Consider the following 25,785-nt stretch of genomic DNA (forward strand, 5'->3'; position numbering starts at 1 on the left):
TCTTGCAAATGGCGACAAACGGCTCGACGTTGCTCTTAACTTTCCTCCTCGCGGACTTTTTCTCCGAATCTCACGAAAACGTAAAGTTCCGCGCGGGCGTGGAACGATGACTCGGATCGGTCACCTGCCCTCGTAGATTCTTTTCACGAGAAAATCCCCCGGGTGGCGTATGGAGTTTCGCGATCCCGTTTCCTCCCTTCTTTCCGGTCGTTGCGACTCGGCCAGACTAAACGAAGCCCGCGGCGACGTGAAAAAGCTACGATCGCGGATCTCGCGTCTCGAATAGACGCTTTTCCTCCGCACGGTCGAGAAAAGGCCGCATTTTCCGGGGCACACAAGCCCCGCGAAATTAACCGATGAATCTTCTATGAGCCGCGTTTCTCGACGCCGAGCCCCTTCCGCGACCTCCGAGAGCCATCTTTCACGCGGAACCGGAAGAAAGGAGCTAGAAGGTAGACCACCGTCCTCGATTGCGCGAATAACGCACCCGTTCGACTAGCAGAGATTGCAAGATATTTCTGCATGGAAAGAGAAAAACGATCCTTTCACCCTCTTGAGTTTTCACGTAACGTATTATGAGACGCTGCTTTCTAAATTAATCCATTGCACTAATATTCTCAATCTAGCAAATTATTCGAATTTACCCTCTGAGGGAACACAAAGATATTATTGTTTCGAAGCGAGGAGAAAAAATATGTTTCCTTGGAGATTTCACTACCTATTAGTGTGTTTGCTTTGAATGGAGAACGTCGACAAATTGAATAAATATTCTAAAATTATAAAATTTTGCACGTTTTAACGAAGACGAAACTTGGACTTTCGATTCTCACACACGGTGTTTACAAATTTCGAAACCGATAGATGGTAAATTCCTGCGACATAATTAATAATTCTGAGCTAATTTCCCATGAAAGTGGGATGCTCATTGTCGCCGTGAAGCCTCCGAAGTATCGAAAACGCCCGATGCATCGGTGAGAAACGTTTCTGCGGAGATGCGAGTTCCTCGCGGAACAACAGTTGAATCATCGTACCCGATTAACGCATTGCGCAACCACGGTCGGTTGCGCGAGCGTTTTAATTAGTCTCCAATCACGACGAACGAGTCGCGAGGCGATTCTCCAGACGAAAGTGTTACGGAAACGTGGAACAATGAAGCTCGTCAGGTGTTACGATGTATCGGGAAGCATCGCGGAATGAAAGTATGCATTCTGCATGAAATTTCTCGCGTTATTGTCCCTAGACTCCCTTCTTTGCACTTTGCACTTACGCGGCGAGGTCCAAAAGTTCTCAGCCTAACCTATTACGCTGTAAACTAGCCTCCATTTACCTTGCATTCGTAAATTGCGATCGATTCAGAGATTTTTCAGACCGATATAGATGTGAAAATCCATAGAAAGCAGCTAATTTGCAAAATGTATAATTTATGTTTCAAACACAGACTGTGAACCTACAAACGATCATGCTGGTAACTGTTTCTTGCCATAACGGATAGTACAAAACTTCCTTATTCCTGAATCAGTGTGTCTATTCGCCAAAAATGATTGTAATTGACCCCCGCAATCGAAAATAATTTTTCCGTGAATGATTTGAAATTTCGTACTTTAATTTTTAAATAATTTTTTAACGAAGCCTCAATCAACAAATTGATATTCTTGATTTTCGTCTTATTTTGGCCTCTAGAATGCCCCATTAAAATTTTTCCTAGGGGTAGTCGAACACCCTGCATAGCTTTACCACGCGACGAGCAGGTCTGGGCTCTTTAATTATTAATTCCTTAATGAAATCAAATTCGAAAATAAATATTCACGGTGCAGCCTAGAAATTAACCATTCCTGAAGAGGACCCGAAAATTGAGGTCGAAAGGCTGATAGATAATTAAAAAGCAAATTTTAAATTAAGCAGCTCTGTATGGTTGAATAAGTACTCACATAAAAGAGTAATAAATTGATCGAATTTGTGATTTAATAACGAGTGAAAAAGTTGAACCGACAAATTAAAATTTCCGCATTTTCACAAGTAATTTTATTAATCTGGCTATGCATGCATGCAATGTATAAAAATAGCTTCTTTCATAACTCTGTATAGCAATTTATTCACGAACGTTTGTTCGACATAAATTCGCTCACCAAATTATTTAAATTGAAACAAATAACGCATCAAAAATTGTCTATTTTTTACTAGTTATTCGAAACATTGTACAAGAAACGTCGTAAATAAATTATTATACCTTGATTATATTTGTTATCTATTATCTCTTTTTTAAAGAATGGAAAATTTTGTTTATCGATGAGCTACGAGCTTCCAAGCATTTTCGTAAAAAGTTTCGAGCGTCGTTCGACCGAGGGATTCGTTCGCGCGTTAATTATCTTGCTAGAGGGGCATGTAATTACGCGTACGCGGATTCATACACGGTCCCGGTCCAAGGAATTAAGTTTTCCCCTGTCCCGACCGCCTTATCTTTTCTCTGGGGAAATTATACTCTGTCCGAGGAAGAAAGTTCTACCTCTTTCATTTCGGAGCAAGTGCCCACTTCGTGTTCCGTTTAAAGCCCTACCTTTGCAAAGTTGTTCCCCGTAGATCTTTGAATGCCTCTGCTGCTTGTTTATTACGTTTCGCTGCTTGCATAGTGCCAGAGTGTTCTATTGTGAGCGCGGTGAACCGAGGAATGGAAATAATTTTCGAGTTTCCCGTTATTCGATAGAAAAGGAAGCCCCACTCGCGACCAAAATCTTGCGCGTAAAAAATAAACGAAACACCAAGAATTAAAATTAAAAAATACACGTGATCGTCGGCCCACTATCGAATATTACATATTGCATAAATACCGGAAGTTTAAAACGATGCAAGTTCGTAATACGATCGCACGAGTAGCATGGTAAGCGCGATATAAACACCGCAATATTGGTTGCCACATTCGACGAGATAATCCGATTATACTGACCAGCGTAATATCAATAAATTCTTGATTTAAATAATATCGAGTTCCAGCAGCCTATTAAAGTATCCTTCCTTCTTGTCCTCGAGAGTGGTTGACGTCAGAAGCGATTACGGACCGTGACGTTTCCTGCTCCGGCATCGAGCAACGACAATAAAATCCAGGTAGGTATAGGTATCAAGTTCAAGGACAAACGGTAGAAGACAGAAAGGGAGGTTTAGGATCAATTCGGTAGATTTACGACGCCGGTAGCGGGCTAAATGGCCCACTCAAAATATACTCGTCCCTTTACGGTACCGTTGCAAAACGAGGATGCATATTTCACTGCACGCATTCTTTGTACTGTAATTTTGACGACCTAGTTTCTACTCAGGATGCTCAAGAAGAATGTCGAGGATACCAAGGGTCTATAGAAGCTCGTACAGGGAACGCAATGTGCAATTTTACTACGTTACAAGAATTTCTTCCCTCGTAATGAATCACACATCGAACGCTAAGTATTTTCTTTTGGAAAAATCTAGTTAATGTTGAATACGTCAAAACCTGTTATTCTTGAAGAAAGACACACTCCAGATTAGATTCCGCGAGTAAAAATGAATCATTGTTATTTCCGTTAGCGCACGAACGTATGATTATATCGTTCCGTTATATAAAGTGTTTACCAACTACGAAGACCGAGTGCTGCATAATTGTTAAATATAAATATAATCATCTGATCCTTGACAGAATATAATTATCATTTTTAGCTGCAGAGAAATCAAACGAAATGTCGAGGAAATTATAATTACTACAGTTTCCTTGAAATTATCATCCGATTTCTCTACGACCACTTTCCAACTTTGTCTGAACATTCTGATTCTTCGACAAACATATCTGGGCAACTTTCACGAAGAAAACGACTGGTTGATCAAGAAAGTGTGAAAAATGTATTCTAATACCTAATCGACCTAAAATCTAAAGACTTCTTCGGATAAGAAATTATAAGGCTTATTATTCGTTGATAGAAAATGGAGCATACTTTGAATAATACAAAATTTTAGCAAAAATGATAAAAACGATTTTTTAGAACATCCCACTATGAGTTAACCGTTTAATTACTGGGCCCGATATCCCAATGCTATTAATTCTATGAATCAGACCTATGCCCTGCAGCGATATTAGTCCCCGAAACATTTATGAAACCGACTGCACCTTTCACCGTTGACTCAACACATTTTGGAGAAAGTTCTCTGTTAAGACATCGACGAACCATACAATCTTCCATTAAAATTAGATTTTTGAGAATCCGTCGAATTTCAAATTTTATATTTACAATTACAGAAACTATAAACGTCAATAAAGCTACTGTTAAATTTAGATTCGCGTTCGATCACTTCGCCCAAAGTCCAATAATGACTCTAACGAACCGTAACCGTAATATTCTTTTACGTTACAAGATAAGAGATTTCGTTGGAGTTACACGACCCATTAGATTCTACTCGTTTAATCTCCCCCGTATAGTACACTAATTTTATCGCCGACTTCTGTTCCAGTTTCATCGCAGTTTCCTTTCGCAATTTTACGACGATCAGCTCCAGAAACGCGGAATTCTACCCCGAAATGTTGTTCCGCGAGTTCGTCTGATTTGTGGCATATAATCAGGAGACCCAGCGGCAGAAATAAGTTTCATAACTTGCCACGCACGCTGTTTTAGAAGCGCTTGTGATTCGAATTTACGACTGGAAATGAGTACATATTGCTCGATATCCTTTTCTCCACTCGTTTTCACAGATTCATTATATTTACGTTTCGGTGGAGGATGAAACAAATTCTTTCGTGGCTTCTCGTCTGAGACTCCAGATCCACAAGCGTGTACAAAAGTCTGATATTCGAATTCACTTCTGGTACGATTGCTTTTTTCACAAAACTCTCGGTTCGAGGCCTCCAAGTGCGTGCTCGTTTTGTTTACTGATTAATCCAAATCCTATCTTTCCACGAGGATTCTCGACAGGACAACCGAGCTACGGAAAACAGGTTTTCGTCGATCGAAGTCCACCAAACGACGTACGGATCCCATTTAACACCGATGACCCTGTGGTCCATGTTCGAGGACTCCGAAGGAGTATCCCAGACGTCGAATTACACCCGCCCCGTTCCCTTCCCTGGTCGAACGATCGGGAACCCTCGACTCCCAAGTTCCTACGGTGTTATCCAAGCCCGCCCAACCGGGAGCAACACACAGCAACAGCCGACAAACTGCCGGCTCTCCGCTCAATGAATGATTTCCGCGCGCTGTTGCCACATTACGTCTGCATTCTGCACCCATTACTCCTTCTCTGGCGTCGCCGTTTTATCGTTTCCTGCAGCTTACTATTAAACATTGCGCAATTATGCCTTTACCGCTGACCTAACAGCCCGAGCCTCGTCGCGCCAGAGCTACGTCACCGTTTCACTGACTCCGGGGAACGTCTCGCGTTGTCCGGTTCGCTGGTCCGTGCGTGCACCCGAACGTTAAGGAGAAATTCACCAAGAAAATCGCTTATTACCCCCGGGGGGAGCTTACATTTTACAGTCCCGCGCTCCTTTGCTCGTCTCTGAGCATTTGGAGCCCCTACGATCGTACGGAGTAGTTTTGGAGCGATCTGGTACTTACGATGTTTGACCAAACGATCAGTGACTGCGTGTATTTGCAAATGGAAGAACAAATGCACAGTTTTTTAGTCACTAAGTCGAGTTTTCTTGAGAGAAAGAGGGTGGTTTTACTCTAAATCGAGTGAAACATCCACCGATTCGGCTAAACTAATATCGACTGGTAGAAGACTGAATATAGATCGACGATAAACACCTCGTGGTTTGAACCGGTATGACACATCGGAATCACTTCTTAGGATCACCCTGTAGACTGCAGCGATACAAATCCCATCGTACGACGCCAGACTAATTACTCGCGCAGCCAAGTCGATTCTATTAGGCCAATCCATGAGTAACGAAGCAATAAAACGAGATGTATACCCATCAATTTAGTATGAACGTGTTAATAAAGACCTTCTTCTAACGTCGACAAGTTTGACGAGCAGAGAAATGTTCCCCCGTGTTATATCGTCTCAGATATTATATTTATCGAAAGAAATGCATTTCTTTCATTTCCTAGTAACGTTATATCATCTGTATGTTAAGGCAACGCTTGTATATTAATTTAGAACCCGTCGAATGATCGACAAATTTTCAGAAAGCTACGCGTTTGTACGCTAGGTGTTGCTCGCTGAATAAGCTAACGTAGAATTCCATTCCCGACCGCGTCCATTGCACAATTCTTGCGCCGCGTCGGCGACAGAGCGCCTAATGACGAATCGCGCGTATTAGGACGCCAGGAGATGATTGATCATCGACTGTGTCAAGAATTATTAACCGACAACGTCGTAAAGGCGCGGCTCTGCTGCAAGATTCTTACGAGACGGGACTTTCCTCGCGGGAATTCGCCCGCTCCGCGAACGAGAAAAAGGAACGCTAGTTCCGGAACGACACTCGCCACGTGGCTGAACGGGCTTTCCACGGAGGAAGAGCAATTTCTGTGCTGGACGAGAAACGCGATCGCGATACGCCCTCGTTCCCAGCCGACCGGAGTGGGCCAGGAGTCGTTCGTAGCGCGACAGAAGTAATTGACCGACTCCATTCGAGGCTAGATACGAGGAAACAGTAAATAAACAAATTTTCTGACGCTTCTCTAAAGTAAACGTTTCATGTATCCCACGAGATTATTAATTATTGAGGCATTGTTAGAAGTGGCAAAGCCTCCCCTCTAAAATGGCTTTTGGTTTTTGTCGATCCGACTTTCCGTTTCGGAGATATCGTAATTTATGTAAATGGTAACCTTTTTTAATTCGACTGTCTCTGTCTTCGTCTAGCGGAGTCGGACCTCTTTGTCGCACGTGCGTGGTGCTGACCTACCCCGCGTACGTGACTGTCGTGACCCAGTTTCGGCGTAGTATTTCCAAGAATTTACTACGCACTGTTTACTATTGACGCGCGCGAAATCAATGAACTCGCGAGCGCAACAACGAAACCTAAACAAACCCTATCTCCGAAACTAGCCACCGTAAAATTTTTTAACATAAAAGAGAAGGATATCTTACGAATAAACATCAAAACGCAACTTTCAATACATATAATGCAAAAACTAGAAGTACGTTGCCTCGTAAAAGACAAAAAGAAAGACTGGTCATTTGGTCGGTCATGGTATGAATGGGTATACATGAAGTGTCGGTGGGTTTAGTGTTAAGTATAGTAGAAGGAAATACGAAAGCATTGCGGACAATTTCTTAATATTTTCCTAGGTTCTCGTTGAGATCAGTCAATAGTTTTGTCGCGCTAGAAACGAATTTCTGGGGCATTGTGCGACGACCGAAACACTCGACGAGCACAATGGTCCCGATTCGCGAGACGAGTCGATCGATCGCGATCGATTATCTCGTCTAATGAATGCGCAAACACGGATATCTGAAAGGCTGGTATGTAGTTCTCGTATCTGTCGGTGGGAGTCGAGTGCCTTTCATCGTCGCTATCGAGTTTTGATACATTCTGATTCAGCCATTATCGCGGCTGATGTTTGCCGCTTCGATTACATCGTGAAATCGGTTCTCGATCAATTTCGTGTTACTTGAACGATGTTTTAGCCAGATGAGTTTCAATCGAAGCTGGAACGGTTACGACGATACGATCGACGAGTTTCCGTGAATCTAGCGTGAATCTACCTAACCCAACCATTTTGAAACTTAAACTCATCCTCGACCTTTAGTGCGACAAACGTTAAACGCGAGTTTTGCAAGAGGGTTTATGCAAACTGCGCTTGGAAGACACAGAATTTGAACAAAATTTTCGCGACTCGTTCGTACTATTAAAGTCTTGCATGCAAATTTTACTCGCGACGTACGCGCTGTTGCGTCCCATACGCGATGCACGTGCACTAAACCGCCTAGATTTACACGTACCCGCAACAACGAACGGCAAAACACGTAGACATACGTGCCTCGAGAGCGATTCACCGTCCAGCCTGTTGGTTACTTTGAAAGTAACACGTGTTGCATGACCAAACAGTGGATGGCAAACTATCTACGAGTTAGGACGCTGAGGAGCGGTTAATAAGATTCTCGAACGAGATTCGATAAACGCAGAAATCTGAGACCATTGGAACAATGAATCATTTGTCGGGCCTGGTTAAGGTTCTCGGGAACAAGGGCGGCCTGTTCCCCGTGAAACCACATTTTAGGAGGCCAATACGAGCCCTGCATATAACCTAACCGCAAGCTGAATCACTCTGATCCCGAAACCGCCAGAAATTTCAACTAACCAGAATATCTTCGGCAAAGGAAAATCGAGGCTTCAATTTTATTCTTACGAAGTATTCCGATAAAGGGATACTTTAAGTATTCCCAGAAGATGGAAGATTATTTTAACAAAGATCTGTGTTGATACAATCTCTCCTGGACCGTAAACTCTGATAGAAAGTTGTCAAATGGTGTAGCCTCATCCACAGAAAGTTGTTGCTTTGGTTCACGTACTGTATCGAACTACCAGGAAAGAAATATCCGGAGTTTCGATTCACAGTTTTACGAACAAAGCCTGAAACTTGCATATCTAAAATTGTGTGCACGATAAAACTTATATAACGAAATAAACACGACACGAACGTTCTCGATAAATATTCCACATAATTTTCAGTTCTCCTGGAAATGTACGATTACGATGATCGCTGTCGTCGGAATGGAAGGAAGTAGCCACGGGAGAAAGTACAGTTCGTAGCTGGTAATTTGCGAAACGTTTTATGGAAAATCTCATCCTAGATTTACAGTAACGCTGATTGTTAAATAAAAAGCAAGAAACAGATTGCATATTGAAGTTTTTTCTCTAAAAAATGCCCCAGTTTATTTAGCTATCGTACAAGGAGGATGCGATACGAAAGGATTGGGGAAACGCAGTTGCGGAACATTTCGTAAAACATACAAATTCGTTCGTCTCGTTTCGGAAGGTTAACTAACAACAGTGAAAGAAAATAAGCCTCAACGATTTATCAGAGCTCCAGGGCGTTCCTCGAAAACAAAAAGGTGGCCACGACAATGGCACAGACTTTTCGTGGGAGCGCGATAACAATGCTCCCTTCGCGCGAGCCGTTCCGTTAAAAAGGGGAAAAGGAAAACGCTAGTCCCTTATTCCTCTCTCTTTCTTTATTCCTCGCCCCCGCGGTCTCCATCGTTCTCCGTCCCCCCTCGTGTCCCGCCTCCCTTTGTCCCTTCTTCGCACACCGACCGACGACCTCCCGAGATAGCGCCAGCCGGAGGAAGTAAACGGAAGACGACAAGAAAAAATAGGGAGAAAAACCACGTGTAGGTAGTCGGTGCACTGCACTCGCGGGGTTTGTTTACAAGCCGTGGAACTCGACTCACTTCGAGTTCCTGAGCTTGGAATCGAACCAAGCCGATTCTCTTTTCTACCGCGTTTCCCTTCGCCGCTATTCTCTGCTCCCCTTCGCTCTATCGTTCTCTTCCTGTCTCCCCACCGCCCTTTTTACTCGCTGAGAGCAGCCCTCCCGCGCTCTCAATGTTTCGCGTAACGAACGACAGTCTGCGAGCGATGCAGTCGCAGAAACGTTGCTCGCAAACTAGGAAGAATATTCTATACAGCTGTAACTCTATAACGAAGGTGGACAAATCTACTCCATCGTACCACTATAATTTTTTTTTTATACGATAGTACCTCGGATAATAATTTTTGTATGGAATATTATTAGCTTCATTGCGGAGTAATATACGGTTTTTGAAAAATCGTGATACGTTAATTTTCGTACGAGACCAACGTCGAATGCACGTAATACGCGATAATTTTTTACTTCAAGACCATACGAATGATGCAATAAAAATATAGACTACTATCGCGTTACGTGATTCACTCTGCAGAATAGTCTGCGTAGTAAATAAAATAAAATCGACAGAGTATCGAAATATTATGACCGAAGCCTTGTTAAAACGACTGTGATCGGAAGCTGAGCAAGCCTGCTACAGATGTAGCCCTGCGATGTTTTGAATAGTAATCGCGCTAAACGTAATAATTGCTAAAGAAATTACTATCGTCGCTAAATTTGTACGAAACTATACCGGTGGCCAACGTGTTAAATAAAACCAGCCGAATCAACAGAGTTAATACACGCCTTCGTTTCTGAGTAATGCATATATCCCTGAGAGTAACGAGTTCCAAGAAGACTCTCGAGTGACTGCATCGTTTTAAAAACAATTCCACTAATGCCGCCTCGTCGTCGCGTGCACCACGATGAAAACTAGTTCGAAGTAGAGACGAGCGAAATATTGTTCCGATAATAGTCGATAAAACCATGCTTATTAAAAGTTTTACTTCGAGTATTCAGAGAATTCTTGAGACTCACCGATGACAGTGTTGGCCGCGACTTCCTTAGCAGCGGCGGCGGCGGCAGCGGGTCCATGGGCCAAGAAATCGCTCAGGGACAACGAGGACGCGATGATCTGTCGTTTCTCCTCGAAATTTAGGTAATCCAGACTGTTGCTCCTCTGAGGACCCGCCACGATGGTGACGGTCTTCGCCGCGTGATGATGATGGTGCTGCTGGTGGAGATTGTTCTCCGCGGGCAGATTACCGGCCTTCTCGTTATTGCCCTCGTTGGCGGCGGGACTGGGCACCAGGTAGACGCCGCTGACGCGTATGGACATCGTCGACGTACGATCCTTGAAACGACCGCGCTTCTTCCTCCTCCAGGGGCTGAGGATCGCGACCAGGCCCGGTAACGAAGCTACCGGGTGCTGGTCGGCTGGAACATCCTGACGGCTGCCCGGTCGAGAGGTCGGCTCGCGTCGCTTGTTACTTCGCGGCAGCTCCACGGCTCAGGGTTTAGTGCGTTCAGGCTCGACGTGGAAATTTATGGGTTCCCCTGAGCGCTGCTGGCAGCGCGGCTACCACGTACGGCGTGCTGATCGACGATCTTCACGATCCTCTAAATCCCAATAACGCGGTTACACGCGACGCGAAGGAGCAGTCGAGAAGAAACCCCATCAATGAAAAGTTATCGAGGGCTTCCGTCGCGCGCCTCTACGGTTATTGTCTTCTGGCTCGTATAAAAGGTACAAATATAAGATGGCAGGATATTGCGTGGAGCGGACGATTCACGTTATCGCTTCGACGGATTATTTGCAGACTTCAGCGGAGTCTCGGAGACCTTGACTGGTCGCGAGTTACATTGGCACGTTGCGGCAGTCGTTTTCTCTTGTTCGCGACGGCGGACGCCTCCGATGTTATGGCACTGTAAGATCCATGAAGGATAATCGGCCAGGATAGATGGCTCTAATCCCGCGTCCAGTGGCGTTCATTTACAATTGAAGCCAATCGCGACGAGGAGGCGCGAGTTCTTTTTCTCTCTCTCTTTTTCTCTTTCGTGACACGAAGTAGCCACGGTCGACGAATCGTCCTGCGCAATGGGAACCTGGGTAAAGTTAACGATGATGCTGGACGACTCTCGTGAATGGCGTGCATTGTGCCGTACGGGAGTAGCCGCGAACGATTATGTCCCCCGTCCCACGAAATGTCTCTCGCAGTGTCGCGGTCCACCGCTCCTCTAATTACAAACTGCTTAATTGGAGGCTACAACGCGCGGCCCTGATACGCAGCTTTCTGATCCGTTTGGGAAACCATGCTGAAATCGAACGCAACGTTCGCCGCTGCACAGCGTTCGCGCACCGAATCTCTCCGTACGAAAATTTCCCGGTTGCCCGATTTAACGAAATCACTCGACCATCGCCCAACCGGAACTCGAACGATACCGGAATTGGGGCTAGGGTCGAGGCTACTCGAATATTTCACAAACGTTTCAACTCGATTCCGTTATTGTTCGAATTTTCTCTGTATCATTAACAAATGATTTTGCTTCTAAATAAAATTTATAAAACAGCAATATAATTCTTAATGCCTGATACATACTATATCAATGTATCACACTTTTTAGTCTAGTTATCGTTAGTGAAAAAGAATAAATATTCCAAGACTAATTGCTGATATATTTGTAGATATTAATAATAGATTTTTGTACACTGAAACTCAAATTGAAGATCGATATTTATTATATTTATTATAAATTAAGTTCTTTTTAAAACTTGAATTTCATTTAATATTCGAGCGCCCACAGATTCGTATATTAAATTGTCTGCATGGTTTCAATCCTAGCACGGACGCTCCTGTACAGGCGCGATCATTAATCGAGATTAAATGGTCGCTAATGAGAACAATAGATCGGAGAACGAGTGATTAATTCACGAGCCATCGATAATAACTTACAGTTTCCAAAATTTAAGCTGTAAATTTAATCACCGTAAAATATTGCCGGTGAAACGTTTGCTATACGATCGCCTATTACGATCTACTATTCGAATGTTCTATTAACCAAACCAAGGGTAATAACCGTAAGAATTGCTCGTTACAAGAATTTAGTATGAATATTAATGTCGTGAAAGTGATGTAACAGCAACTAAACACGTTGGACGCTATTAATTGCATGAAACCAGGATACGATTATTGGCATTTAGAATTAGTTTATTAGGAATCTTTCAATCATTACGAGAAATGAGAACTTGTGGCTGTGAATCATTGAAAAATGCGATATCAAGAAACAATTATCTTACACTTTCGAGGAACAGACGTACAGTTTACTGCACAGCTAAAGTTGGTGTGTGCAAAATGTCGTTTATGCAAAATTTGAATTTCACGGAATGCTGACGTAAGTGAAACTATATTTGACTGTCAGTTATTATAGATCATACTAAAGAGGAAGTAATCTCTTGCGAAACGTGTGAATTAACTCTCAAGGAATACTCCAAATATTACATACGTCTAAACAATAATTAAATTTTCTAAAATTCGTAACGACAATCTGAAATGCATTTGAATTTCCGCTGAAAAACTTGCATCGTCGGTGAAAACTGATCCTTATCGTACAGCGATGGAAAACTTCGTGGAAATTCCGGCACACTCTATTCCTTTGATCTTCCGCCAACAGGTTTTCATTTCTTTAAGCGTGCCGATCGATATACAAAATAAATTGCTCCGAAATGAAAAATCCCGGTGCAAACAACGTTTGAAGACTTTTCAACGCCAAGAGAATATAAACAAAGAGGCGTACAGAAGCTGTATCGATTAAATATACCAAGTTTCATTGTTGACGTTTCATCTTGTATACGGTGCACTGTACTATAAATAACACCGACATATTTACGGAAAAATCTCTGGCGTTTATTCTTTTCAGTGGTCGTGAATTAATCAGCGGAACGCGGTAAAATATCAATATCGCTGTTCGTGGGGAAACGGAAGCGGTTATTGGGCGCGCAATAACGTTCCCGGAACGTTCGTAAACCTAACCGGTATTTTGCTCGAAAAGGCGGCGTGACGCCGAACGTCGTGATACGAGCGTTCTCTCGAGCGTACGGAGAAATATCGCCCAGCTGTCGCGTGTGCAAATAAAAGGCGAGTTTCGATTACGTAAAATATAGTAAACGTCGTCTGGTATGCGCTCGAAGCTACAAACACGTAGCCGGTTACGAATAACCTCAAACATCCCAGGCTCGTAACCGACCGCTAAACGCAAACGTGCTTACGGGTTTACAACAGCGTAGAAAGCGTATTCGTTTTTATCGCGGAACGGTGTAACGTATCGGAGGGACAGCATGGTGGCCACGGGCCGGCGAGACGCATTTCGTGTACAAACGGCGGGACAACATACGAGGACAGACGTACTTGACGATTCCTGGGGGTCAATGGATGGCTCCGTTTGGCAGGACTCGAATAAAGGGACGTTTCCTCGACGTTATATCACAGCGGTGACGATTCACGGGCAGGCGTCGCCACTCCTTCGCGGGACACCTGTGTGCCTTCTGGCTGCAGGTGAGAGGTGAGCGAGACGGAGAGAAAGGACGCAACGATTATAAACACAGAAGCACATACTACGCGCGTACGCACAGAAAACACAGGTGCAAAAGAGACGGAGATATTTTTGCAGGCACAACTGTGGGAAGGCACGGGGTGCCACGAACTCCGAACTTAGCACGAGAAACGACGACGACGACGACGACGACGACGGCGACGACGACGCCGACGTCGACAGGAAAGCACGCACACGAAAGTTGACACACACGCTCGGTCCACCGCGAGAGACACTGTATAAACGCGTAGACGTCTCGTCGCTGGAAGTTCCTGATCAAACGAATTCGCTCGGATGGCACGCACACACGCCACGGGGTTGCACGGTTCGCGCGTGGACGGATTCGCGACGGAATTAATTACGAGCGTATACGATGCAACATGTAAAAAGCAAACTCGAGCCAAGCGATACGGGCAACAACGACAACGACGACCGCGCCACGAAACACACACCGAGCGAGGCTCGCGAACACTGAGGGCGGCCATGCGATCGCCGCGCCGCCACGCGCTACCAACAAGCATCGTCGACCACGAGACAACGCTATGCCGGCAGAATGGGGGAAAGTGAACCTTCTATACTAACTTCGTCGTAATTTTTCATTAATGAATTTACGGAAGGTCTCGTAGCTGACTGCCCGGTTACAACTAGCTACGAATATGACGGATACACGCAGTGCCACGCTTTCCTAGACGCAAAAAACACCTACGTCTCAAGCTCCGATCTATGACTGACGCGAATTGTTCCATGCTCCATTATACCAACGCTTCGCACATTCAAATATCCCACTATTCGAATGCTATTTGAATACACTTCATATTCGTATATACAGTTTTATTTTGTCGAAGAAAGACCGATACGTTTACATTTTGCAATAAATTGTCTTTTAGAAATATTCGAAGCTCATTCACAGTATTTGAATATTCCTAGTTCCACTCCATTTGAAACTGAAAGTTCAAATACTGAATTTAATTTGTTTTTGACGCGTTACACAAATTTCTGCAATTTTGTAAATCATGTTTTTACAATATGAGAAATGTATTCTCATATTTCCAACAGCCTTGCTTTGTGTTATTTTTCGTTTCACGTGTTACTGTTATCGAATATTAGAGACGCAATTTAATCAGTTTCAAGATTCATCGTCTGTGTAATTTCATTAAAAGACTGCCCAAAAAAAGATAGATTGTATAATCCATTTTCTCGAGCCTTCGTTTCCTTATCAAAAATAACAAAAAACACAATATCGCAGCTGCCCAGATCTAACTGAATCGAAACCGTAAAGTTCAAAGTGGAGATTTGAAAAAGCTTTTAAGCTCCCAAGGAGATAAGATGCTAAAAATAATTGACGGTAATTTCGAGAACATGAAAATAGTAAATGAAAACTGACAAAAATATTCTACTCCATGTATCATTCCTGTTATCTTCACGACCGAAACAATTTTGAAAAGAATCGCTAAGCTTCTGAGATTACCAAATCGTCGCATCAAACTTTGATCGAACGTGAATCACAATTAGTTTCCTCTTCGCGTCGATCAAAGATTAAGTAAGAAGAGACTTTATTGTCGTTGAAACTCGTGATGCTAGAAACACGTTGATCACATAACGAACACGTGATAGTCGACTACACTGTACGACTACATTCTCCAAGCTTATCGTACTTGTGCGCTCTGTATGTTTCCGTACATGTTCTTTTGTTGCTTTAATTGAAGAAAATTATAGATTACGTTGGAATGCTGTCCGTGCTGCACATTATACTCCAAAAATATTAACCACGAGTCATACTCGTGATCGACTTTGAACGCGTACAATGATAATTACAAACCGCAGTCACGCGAATATTCACTGCTGCGCAAGTCTTCTAAAATGATACCTTATTACGTGCTCCGTGTCTTTTGTATGTTTTTCTCGAGTTTGTTTGTACGCAATAAGCGTTTAATTACTCGATACGTACGATATTCAACGTAACCCGTTTCGTTTCGATCGTTTTAATCACACATTTTGATCCGTTAAACGTGGCGAACTTTAAAAAAAAAAAATCAAATTCAGGCGATTTCCTGTATCCGGAAGAGCTGCTGTTTTAATTAAACGCATCCAGACCGTGCATTGAAATTCCGATGTAAGGGGTTAATTAAAAGTTCGGGCAAACAATTAGAGAAACAATGATTTCCGAGCAGTCCCCTGTTTCAGTTTACCGTAGGATAAAACGGCCTCGGGAAACACCTACCTGGAATCTTCAATTTTCTCTGTACAAAAGGACGATCGAAAAAGTTTCGAATTCTCTTTAATAAATTAAACTTGGCGATTGCATCGAGCCGCTGATGGGTTGTATTACTTTTATAATTATTCCTATAGAGAAATAAATAAGTTTCAAAATGAAAATTTATAAGAATTCCGTTAACTGTCCGATCGAATGGGATCAAACTCTGTTACAAAGGGCTGAACTGTCTGCTCGAACTATGCCCTGTCGATGGATGGAATCGACCGTCAACGGACGCATCGAGGCGCGAACATTCGAACTGGAGAAGCCCACAGGCTGGAGCATGACGCGAACCACGTGGTATTTCCGAGGCGTCTAGACTCCCTAATTTAAACCGACTCGCGGATCTACCGACGTTTCAGCCCCGTCTAGCCGCTGTCACAACGAACGACTGAAATATGAGAAACACTTTGCGGTACGGGCCAGCGCTCCGAAAAGAGGAGCAGATTTTTTCGCGATGATCGCCACTACGAATCGCCACATTTGAAAACAAAGGATGCTCGAGGATGGCCTCTTAACGCGTTTCCCGCGGTAGCTCTTGTCGCAAATCGCGACGCGTTCGTTACCACCGGTTGGAAATCCAACCTTTATTTAATCCATCGTCTGCTTTTAATTACAGAAAAATTTAATGTATCAAAATGATCACCTATCGTGCACAACGCGATACTGCTCTTCGGTCGATACTTCATTTTTTTAGACGGACATGATCCAGGATGACATCGCTGTCGCGCGTGTGTGATGGATGGCAACGAACTTGTTAATATTTGAACAGCTGGTAAAGTGGACTATTTATTGACTACTGCGACTAATGGTGATGGAGAATCTGATTCGACTATTTTTTTTTGCATATAACTATAAGATTTCAACGAGTCCCGTACCCCTTCTTTGGTCAAATAGTCGTACAAATGATAGCGGAATTATTTTATGGGAAGAATCATCGAGTCCATGGGTTTTATTACACGCGAGGAAGAAGACACGATGGAAATCGAACTGAAAAGTCGGTCGAAAATAGAACGGAAACGGTATTATGTTCTACGGTTTGCTAACCCGGTGCTCTCATCCTTTACGCTCGATTGCGGCTTAAGCAACATGCGTCTGCGTCGAAAAGTAGCGGAAACTACCGCCGAGAGATGCATTTATTGGCACGAGCCCAGTGGAGTCGCTTCTCCAGCGTGTCCCTCGCCAAATGTAGCTCCGCGACCGCCGTGTGCGTAATTGTGTCCGTGCGAACGGGGAAACAACGCAGTTTTAAATGCTCCACCGCGAATACGCGTATCAATCCGCGATCTTGCCGCGTGGAAAGACCGTCGCGTTACGGTTCAGTTCAATGGTCAAAGCTCTTCCGTCTATTGGCTCCTCGCGACGCAAAGGTTCGTTCGTAATATTAAGTCAGGTATATAAACTACCCTCTGACCCGATCCATCGATCGCAGTGAATTAAGGTCGATCCGTCGAAGAAGAAACTACGCTTTGGCCGAAGCTACGCGCGCACCGTCTACTTCTCGTCGATCGAACCGTTTGGTCGAGGAGCAAAGATTTCGACAAAAATGCTATCGACAGTTTAACGACGGTACTTGAATGGAATTTATCACGAGAACGAGACGGGCTGACATTAAATTCCGCTTTAAGCCCGGGTAAAATAGCCCCCTGAATGTTTGAAATGTTGAGGGGAAGTTCATGGCGATAATTATATGCCTGGTGCGCAAGTATTCGGGTGGTACGTACGCCTCGAATATGGCCAAATGGATTCGAACAACGACGCGCACTCGGGTTGTACGTAATCGACGAACTCGTCCAGAAAGTACGCGAATTGTTATCAACGTTGAGCTATGAGTGACGTTGCGATTGATGACAGAGGAATTTTAACTAAAAATTGGAACGAGCAAAGAATTCCGTCGGATGGAATTTTGATTCGACGATCAAAATATTTGGGGAAGATTGTTTCGATAAAGATTAATAGCGCATTGCTATCGTAAAATTCGAATTTATGGACGGAGAGGATTTCAATCTCGTCGCGGGCGTCACTCGTTTTCAGGGACATTCTTTATAGTTGCACGCTTCGCGTAGAAGCTATCGAGACGATTTATTTAAATACAGATGTTTCGATGGGCGTATGAACTCCTCGCGCGGGGATCCGGAATAATCTATTATTATCCGGTATGTTGTGAGCAATTCCAGGAACCGCTCGGTCGAGCGAACGCCGCCCACTTAACCGTATTATTAATTGCAATAAGGAACGAGTGTCGTCGCTGACCCGAATTACGGGACAATTTACAATTAAGTGGCGGAGACGTATAATTAAGGCAAAGTGACGGTGCATCAGCGACAACCGCAACCGTCTAGCGGCAGCTGGTGTTGCACTTACGACTTCCTTCTGCTTTCACGAGTTCCTAAATGCAATCTGGCCGCAACAAGCAACCGCGGGCCCAAACGAACCCGTTCCTACCTGCGGGAAAATCACTTTCCATGAATTGCATTTGCCAGGGCCTGGCTTTTCCGATTGTCACCGGCGAGAAAAGTGACACGGTCGAATTTGCTACGCGATTGCGCGCGCCACGGATGCGACTGACACTGCATTCCATTCGCAACGTTTCGACGATACTTGCGCAGCGATGGGTTCGAGACACGTATCCATCGAAACAAACATTGTACGGTCTGAACTAGCAGTGTTTATTTGTTAAAACGTGTATTCAAAACTTTCAGACAGTTTATAAAAAAAGTGTGTGTATGCCCAAGATGCAAAAAAATTGTCTTGACATCCAGCACACGAAACTCTCAGTGGAAGAATCTCTTTGGGGTATAACGCCTTCGGTCAAATTTATTCTCCCTTTGTTATGAACCACTCAATCTTACAAATACAGAAGTCATGGTGTGTGTCTCAAAGGGGTGGCGTTTGCTTCTAGAGTATTATTATATAGAACTGTTAACAGTTGAGGAAGATTAGAGAAACAGCAGAGCACATTAGAGGAATGAAGAGGGAACCCAACGTGTGAGTTGATGAGGAAATACACAAATAGGAGAAAGAAGAGAGAAGAGAGAGGAAAACTCGAATTTTATCAACCACACAAATAAACACATGGGAGGTGTTTATGTGTGGGGGACAAACAAGCAATGAAAGTCAACTCAAAGCAACACTCAGAGAGAGAGCACAGGGCGGTCACCCATCTCCGAGGCGCACGCGGCTGAACGCGCTTTACGTGACTAACGGCTGGGAGTCGACTCAAACACATGAGACCGACTCCGCTGTTGATGTTATAGACTAATATTTTTCATTTTTTCAACAAGAAAATGTTTTTATTTTTTAAACGCAACAATACACATTAATTAAAATACTCTACGTACTAAAAAAATATTATTTAGACTTCTAAAAATATATTTTCATAATTTAAAAATGGCAATTCAAAGACTGGAACACGCGCATATTGTAAAACTTGATCATAGTATGCACTATTACATTTTTTACAACATTTAAGATTTAATAATTGCGACTTGTATATTTTTGCAGAGAAACAAAGCTGTTTGCTCCAGTTTTCAAAATGAACACCTTTCAGATCGATGATAAAGATTTTAATAATTCCTTAAGAACCAAATTGTTGTTCTTACGAAACTAGTAACTTCTCTACGTGTTGTATTCATAAATACTGTATTGGGCATTGGCATTTAACGAGCTTGCAGTACATTATGCATCACAGATTAGTTATTTGAAAACGTAACTGTATATTACGAAACTACAAAGCCAGTTAATGGGCTTGTAATTGGCCTTGGCAAGTATGCGACGTGTACGACGTATCGAGGGAAGGATCTACGATTAACTTTAATGCAAACTAAAAGCGTTTATCGTGCGACCACGCGATAACTGCTTGCGCTACGTCCGTTGGATTGTTGGCCAACCGACTGGATAAGACGTTTCTCGACGCGATAATGGCAGGAAATTAACGACAGCTAAAAGGGATGGAAACAGCGGACGAAGTAATGAAGAGATTGCTTTCCTTATTACCGTGTAAATTCATCCTAGTTTACTACATTAGCAGTCACTGGCGAAAGTAAAAGTATCGACTCTCGCAAAAAGTTAAGTAGCCCCTTCTTCGAACCGTATCAATATTTCCTTCGTTTATAATCAAAATAACGTAAATGGAAACGAATCGAGACCCGATGTTCCATTTCAAGGAGCGTGAAATTTTACGAATTTCTTAAAACTGTGTCACCATGATTCTCAAACATTTACTACGGCGCATGGAAACGATCCAGCGGAAGAAAGACGTTAAAACTGTTAAAACATTTATTCCCGCAAACTTGGGGCTCTTTCGCGGAGCTTTAATGGAAATTAGAGAAAAATAACGTCTTCTTTCCGCGAATATTATCTCTCGAAACGTTATTTTCATTTTTTAATTATACCGGGAGGATAATCCAGCACCTCGTGCGTTTAATCATGCATTTAATAAACTCGTTGTCTGGAAATTAAATTTCATTCCCCGTTATGGTTACTCGACGAAATGGGGAGGAAAGTTTAATCCCTTTATTGTCGCGATATAAGAGGAGGACTCATAATCCCGGATACAAAGCGGCCGCAGTGTAATCCCGACGAAAAAAAGCTCGAAAGTTGGGGGGACATTTGTAACGAATAAAGGTATACTAACATCCGCCACAATATCGTAGCCCGACTACTTCGTAAATGTAAGTGGCGGCCCCTTCCCGTTCTTTTCAGATTAACGTAATGGAATAAATTACTTCGAGTTTCAACTCCAGGACTTTTCCCGATGCGATGGCATTGCTAGGCGTGCTCGAATCTCGTTATCTTCTGCTTTTTCACAACTTTCTGTTAACTAACGAACGTTCTCCAATTTGCTAAAGTTTCCAGCGAATCGCCCTATTCGGGATAGAGCATTCCCAAGAGAAAGGAACGCTTTTCGAGATTCTTCGCAGCACGTCGAACGAACAGTCAAAAACTAAATCAAAATTCCATCCTCGATTCGTTGGAGAATTTCAGATATTTTAAAATAAATTGATTAACACGAGAGGACAACATATATTAATGTTCGTTGCGACTAGGTGTGGACACAAAGGGGTTATAGCATTTTTTATATAGATGTGCTTGAACGAAGCCATGAAGCGTGTCTGGTGAAAACGCCACAAAGGCAAATCAGGATTTACGAGTGGTGTACTCGAAAAACAAAGCCACCCCCGCAGACGCCGATAAACCCTGCTCGAGATACACCCGACGGATTATTATAAAAGACGTCATTAATATCGCAGAATCTCCACGTTGACGGTTTCTCACCCACAAAGAGTAAATCTACACACACGTTCATTTTGTTAAAAATCTTTAATATGATTTATTGTAACTTTTCGCTGGAATAAATTCTATTATTCGATTAAAATCTTGTTCATCTTTGGTATAGACCTAAAATAGGTCCTAAAAATTTAAATTCCACGTTATTGATCAACGTCGTTGGAACAAGATAGCAAAGCTTTGTTCTTCTAAACAGGGAAACTATTATCAATACGAATGTTTTAGAGTATCGTCAAAGCGAAGAAAAATTTGACTAACTTTAAAACACAAAGAGGCACCGCGAATCAGAAGTTATCGCAATTTCTGCATGCCTCTAGGCTACGACGTTTGCCAAGAAGCGTTCAGCGATCTCTGCTGGATATAAATAAATGCCAAAACAAATTCTCGCAGTGGCGGTCACCTAATTCTCTTTACCACTAATTTTCCCTCGACACGTTTTCAACAATAACAACCGAGGCGAGTCGCGTCCTCTTCGAAAGAAAAACATATCCCACTTGGACGAGTACTATTCTTACCTAATCCAGTTACAGTAATTTTCATTTATTCGTTTACAAGTAACATGTACTCGTTCTGAATGAAATTTACTCTGTCGAATCGATCCAGGAAAACCTGGTCGAACGTGACGCTCGTTTCATCGACATCGTCTTTCAATTTGCTGGCGTCTTCCTGCGGCCTGGACAAGGTTAGACAACCTTCTCTAAATACCAGGCTGCATCATCGTGCTCCGGTTTTCTATCGTCCTCGCGGCGTAGCCAAAGCCGCAACAACGACCGCAAGGAAATTCTTCGAAGTCAGCTAGGGATGGAATCAAGTTCAATTCACGCTCGTGAATCCGAGTCGAGTCGTGTTTCTTTGTCGAAATATTAATGTACGGGAGGGTTTGGAATCTAGCCAGTCAAGATTCGAATTTGCTTGCAAGGTGCTTGATCCCATCACTAGACGACACCGTCTCAACGACGTTCCTGCCACCCTCGAAATCCGCGAGGTTCCTCGTCGCTTGGCACAAGGATCGCGAACGCGTCGCCCAGGACGAAATCAGGACACCGGGTCTTATGATAATACGTGGCCGGATTTCTTGGCTAGGTCCTGGTAAAAGATACAGGAATTTAGCCAGGAACTGAGATTGGTTCGTGTTCTATGAATTGCAACTTATATTCGAGCGACAGTCTTATTACTCTTACTACCTGAATGAGAAATATCCTTCGAACGCAGATATTATTTTAACGATGAAAATTTCTCGGAATACAAATAAATATATTCGAAAGGTAAAAATTAAGTATTAAGTAAGAAAATTTGAACTTAACATGTGGAATCCTTAACAGAAGAGTAATCTCTTGTTGATGAATGATGAATAAGTTAACCATACCCTATTGGACATTCATTAATCACAATTATTGATTACTCGGTAATCATAATCATTAATCACTACCTTCGTTACTCGTTAATCATTGGTCATGCTTATTATATCCAACTCTGCCGAGGCTGGGCAAATATTCGCAAGTTCGGTGAGCGATACATGCGAATTTCTATGGAACTACACGTTCATTAGACCAATTTAAGAACTTTAATTACTTTTACGCATTCAGTAATTCCCTCCCTGAAGACTAAATAAACCGTGGGAAGTTTCGTGAAAATTTTCGGCGCGTTACACACCGAATTTTCCTCGTTAGAAGCGTTGGTGTACAAAGATGTCATTGTCGAAAATACCGATTCACGCCCGCCAAGTTTCTCTTCATTGTGGCTCTCGGTAACAGATATCGACTATAAAAAACGTTACGAACGCATAACGATCATGGAATGCGGTACAAGAAGACATCGTGTTATGTAGCAACCGGTTTGAAATAACTCGTGCAACCCTAGGCCTGTTCTAAAATAAAGAAACCACGAATTCGCTTTGCATGTCAATGAATCAGCGGTTCCCGTGGAAGAACAACGAGATAAATCGCATCGTTACGAGGAAATATCGAGCGTGTACACAACGCTTAACGAACGGAAGTTAATAAAAGCGCCCATGCGACGAGCCGTGTTTGCAATTAAAGGAAGTGCACCTAATTTCGACGCCTTAAGGGGTTGTCTTTAGTTATAATTTGAATTTAACAATTTTTTCTGAACGAGGAATTTCTCATGTTCGAAAGCGACGCCGCGAAATTGCATCGAAGTTGTTATAGCTGGTATTAAAAAAGATTCTCTGGAGTGCAGCGGAGCTGAATATTGAAAACGTCCGTGCATCGATCGCTTCGTGTCTAATTCTCGGCAAACCGGAGTGGTTTGCGTGGCAGTCGAGAACAAACAGAGGGCCGCGAATTTCCATAAGAATGAAGTTTGTAAATGTTCTCTGCGCCCCACCTCTAACGAATACCCGAGGCGCAAGGAATTGTGCAAGTGCGGTTTACTTTCCCAGATTCGATATTCCCTGCGGTTTTCTGGTGTTCGTTCTGTCTTGCGTACGCGCGATAAATTATCCAACCGAGTATCGAATCTCTGTCAGTGGATTTACCGCGCCAATGTCACAGGAAGAAATAATTGCAGCCTGTCCCGGCCATACATTAACTATATAAACGACGGTTATTGACGCAAAAGTATTAAATTCCAGGGCAATGCAAAATATATTTTAAATTCTATTTAGTATTCAAAGAATTCGCAAATAAATTGCTCGTCAAGTAGAGGATAAAATAACAGGCACAAAGTATAAATATAGTTTGATGATAACGAGCAAACATAAATCTGAGAAAGGGATGAAGATACGAGCGAACGGAGAAAAGAAAACAACATTTTAATTACCTAAGATATTATAGATGTTACTAGAGATTTATTTAGTTCAGGGAATAAAATAGAAGTATGCAAAGTCTCGAATAAAATTCTATTGTTAGCTATGGAGTAATCGTTCTCTCTGACGAGTAATTCGAACGGAAAGCATTATGCAAGGCATATCATTGAAAACGCGACGAAACCAGAAAGTTTCGAAGGAAGCGAACAGAGCATTTCGTTGAGTAAATCGCGTGAAAGGATTAGTTCGCGAATACTTTCAACGATCGTCGCCAACTTCTATTTTACAACAGAGTGGAAATAGTTGGGTGCCTCGAAAAACATTGCACATTCGAAAACCTTATTTTATTACAGAATAAGGCAATTGTTAAAACGTGTGTACTCAATTTACTGTCTGAAAATATAATCACAAGTTAATAAAGAATTCATGCAATATTTTCCGGAGTATTCAACGTCGAACAATTATGAACCGAAATATTTTTCCAGCGGTGGATCCGTCGAAGAACCGCGGTAAATCTTCCTTAAGCCGACCTTAACCGCAAATTTCTGCTTCTTTTATCGTGATTTACGACCATCAAAACGCAGAGGAAAGAGAAAACCGAAGGATACCGCGAAAGAAGGCAACGCGTCCTGGGAAACTGGCCGGCGTCCGTTTCACGAAATCAATGATACGCGTGACGATGCAACTGCAGCTGCATCCGCGGTATAATCGACGAACGAATAAAATGCGACACTCGACCGTGTTCGAAAATCCCGATCAAAGAAGCACATTTCTCTACAAACGTGCCAAAACCTCGATTTAACGGGCACATCTGCGAGTTGCATGCGTTTGACATTCGATTTGCAAAAAGGAACAGATGTTTCGCGCGCCCCAAATAAATAATACAAATTTCTTTCCCCGAGTAACGTTAAAGGTTCTGCTAATGAACGTTTCCGTCATGATATGCAATATCTTTGCGTGCTCTTGAACGTTTTTATAAGACGTCAATCATCCGAAAAAGCAAGGTTCGACATATTCTACTGGAACGTACTCTCAGATGACGAGATAGTCTTTCCGCGGGGTCACTGAATAATTAAACGGCGAATCGAAAAGCTGCTCTCGAATGTTTTTTTAAGCGACCTGTCCAATTATCTATGCGTCGAAAGTCGTTGGGAAAAAATATTCTTAATCGATAAGAATTTTAGAAGCATCATTCGACGGTGAAATGTTCGCATGAAAATATAAAATACGTAAAAACTCTGTGATGCTCGATACAAAAAAAAGGACTTCGATTTACTGCCTTTTTATAGGGCGCGTTGAAGAAAAAGTAAGTTTCGCGACAACTTTCTAGACTCGAAAACTCGAAAAAGTTGTCAAGTTAACTTTGGCGAACAGTTATTAAAGCATTAGCGATAATTAATGTTTATAATAAATAGTTTCGTTCGTCACCAGTCGAGGGGAAGCAAACTAAAACACGATTTCACGGCTGAGGGGACACAGGTGTATCAGAAAAGCCACGATCGATATTCGCGTATCCTCTTAGAGCCATAATTAACAGTCACGACCCTTGGAAATTTAACTGACGATAATAACGATTA

General features: G+C 42.8%; 1 protein-coding gene across 14 annotated transcripts in view; it reads right to left on the minus strand.

Annotated features, from left to right (window-relative positions):
• The window catches only part of LOC143345011 (phosphatase and actin regulator 2), a 275,992-nt gene that overhangs the window by 225,491 nt on the left and 24,716 nt on the right, over nt 1-25,785 (minus strand). For 2 of the 14 annotated variants that reach the window (XM_076771697.1, XM_076771693.1), the window contains exons 1-2: nt 13,715-14,486; nt 10,347-11,399 (exon numbers count right to left, since the gene is read on the minus strand). The exons of 2 other annotated variants lie outside the window; for them this stretch is intronic. In XM_076771697.1, the coding sequence (XP_076627812.1) occupies nt 10,347-10,647 (301 nt within the window). In that variant the 5' untranslated portion in view covers nt 10,648-11,399; nt 13,715-14,486. Of the gene's footprint in view, nt 1-10,346; nt 11,415-13,714; nt 14,488-25,785 lie in introns of those variants that run through there. 10 more of the 14 variants (XM_076771696.1, XM_076771691.1, XM_076771704.1 and 7 more) reach the window with 7 other exon arrangements.

This window comes from Colletes latitarsis, chromosome 8 (assembly GCF_051014445.1).
Source record: "Colletes latitarsis isolate SP2378_abdomen chromosome 8, iyColLati1, whole genome shotgun sequence".
In the NCBI taxonomy this organism is placed as follows: Eukaryota; Metazoa; Arthropoda; class Insecta; order Hymenoptera; family Colletidae; genus Colletes; species Colletes latitarsis.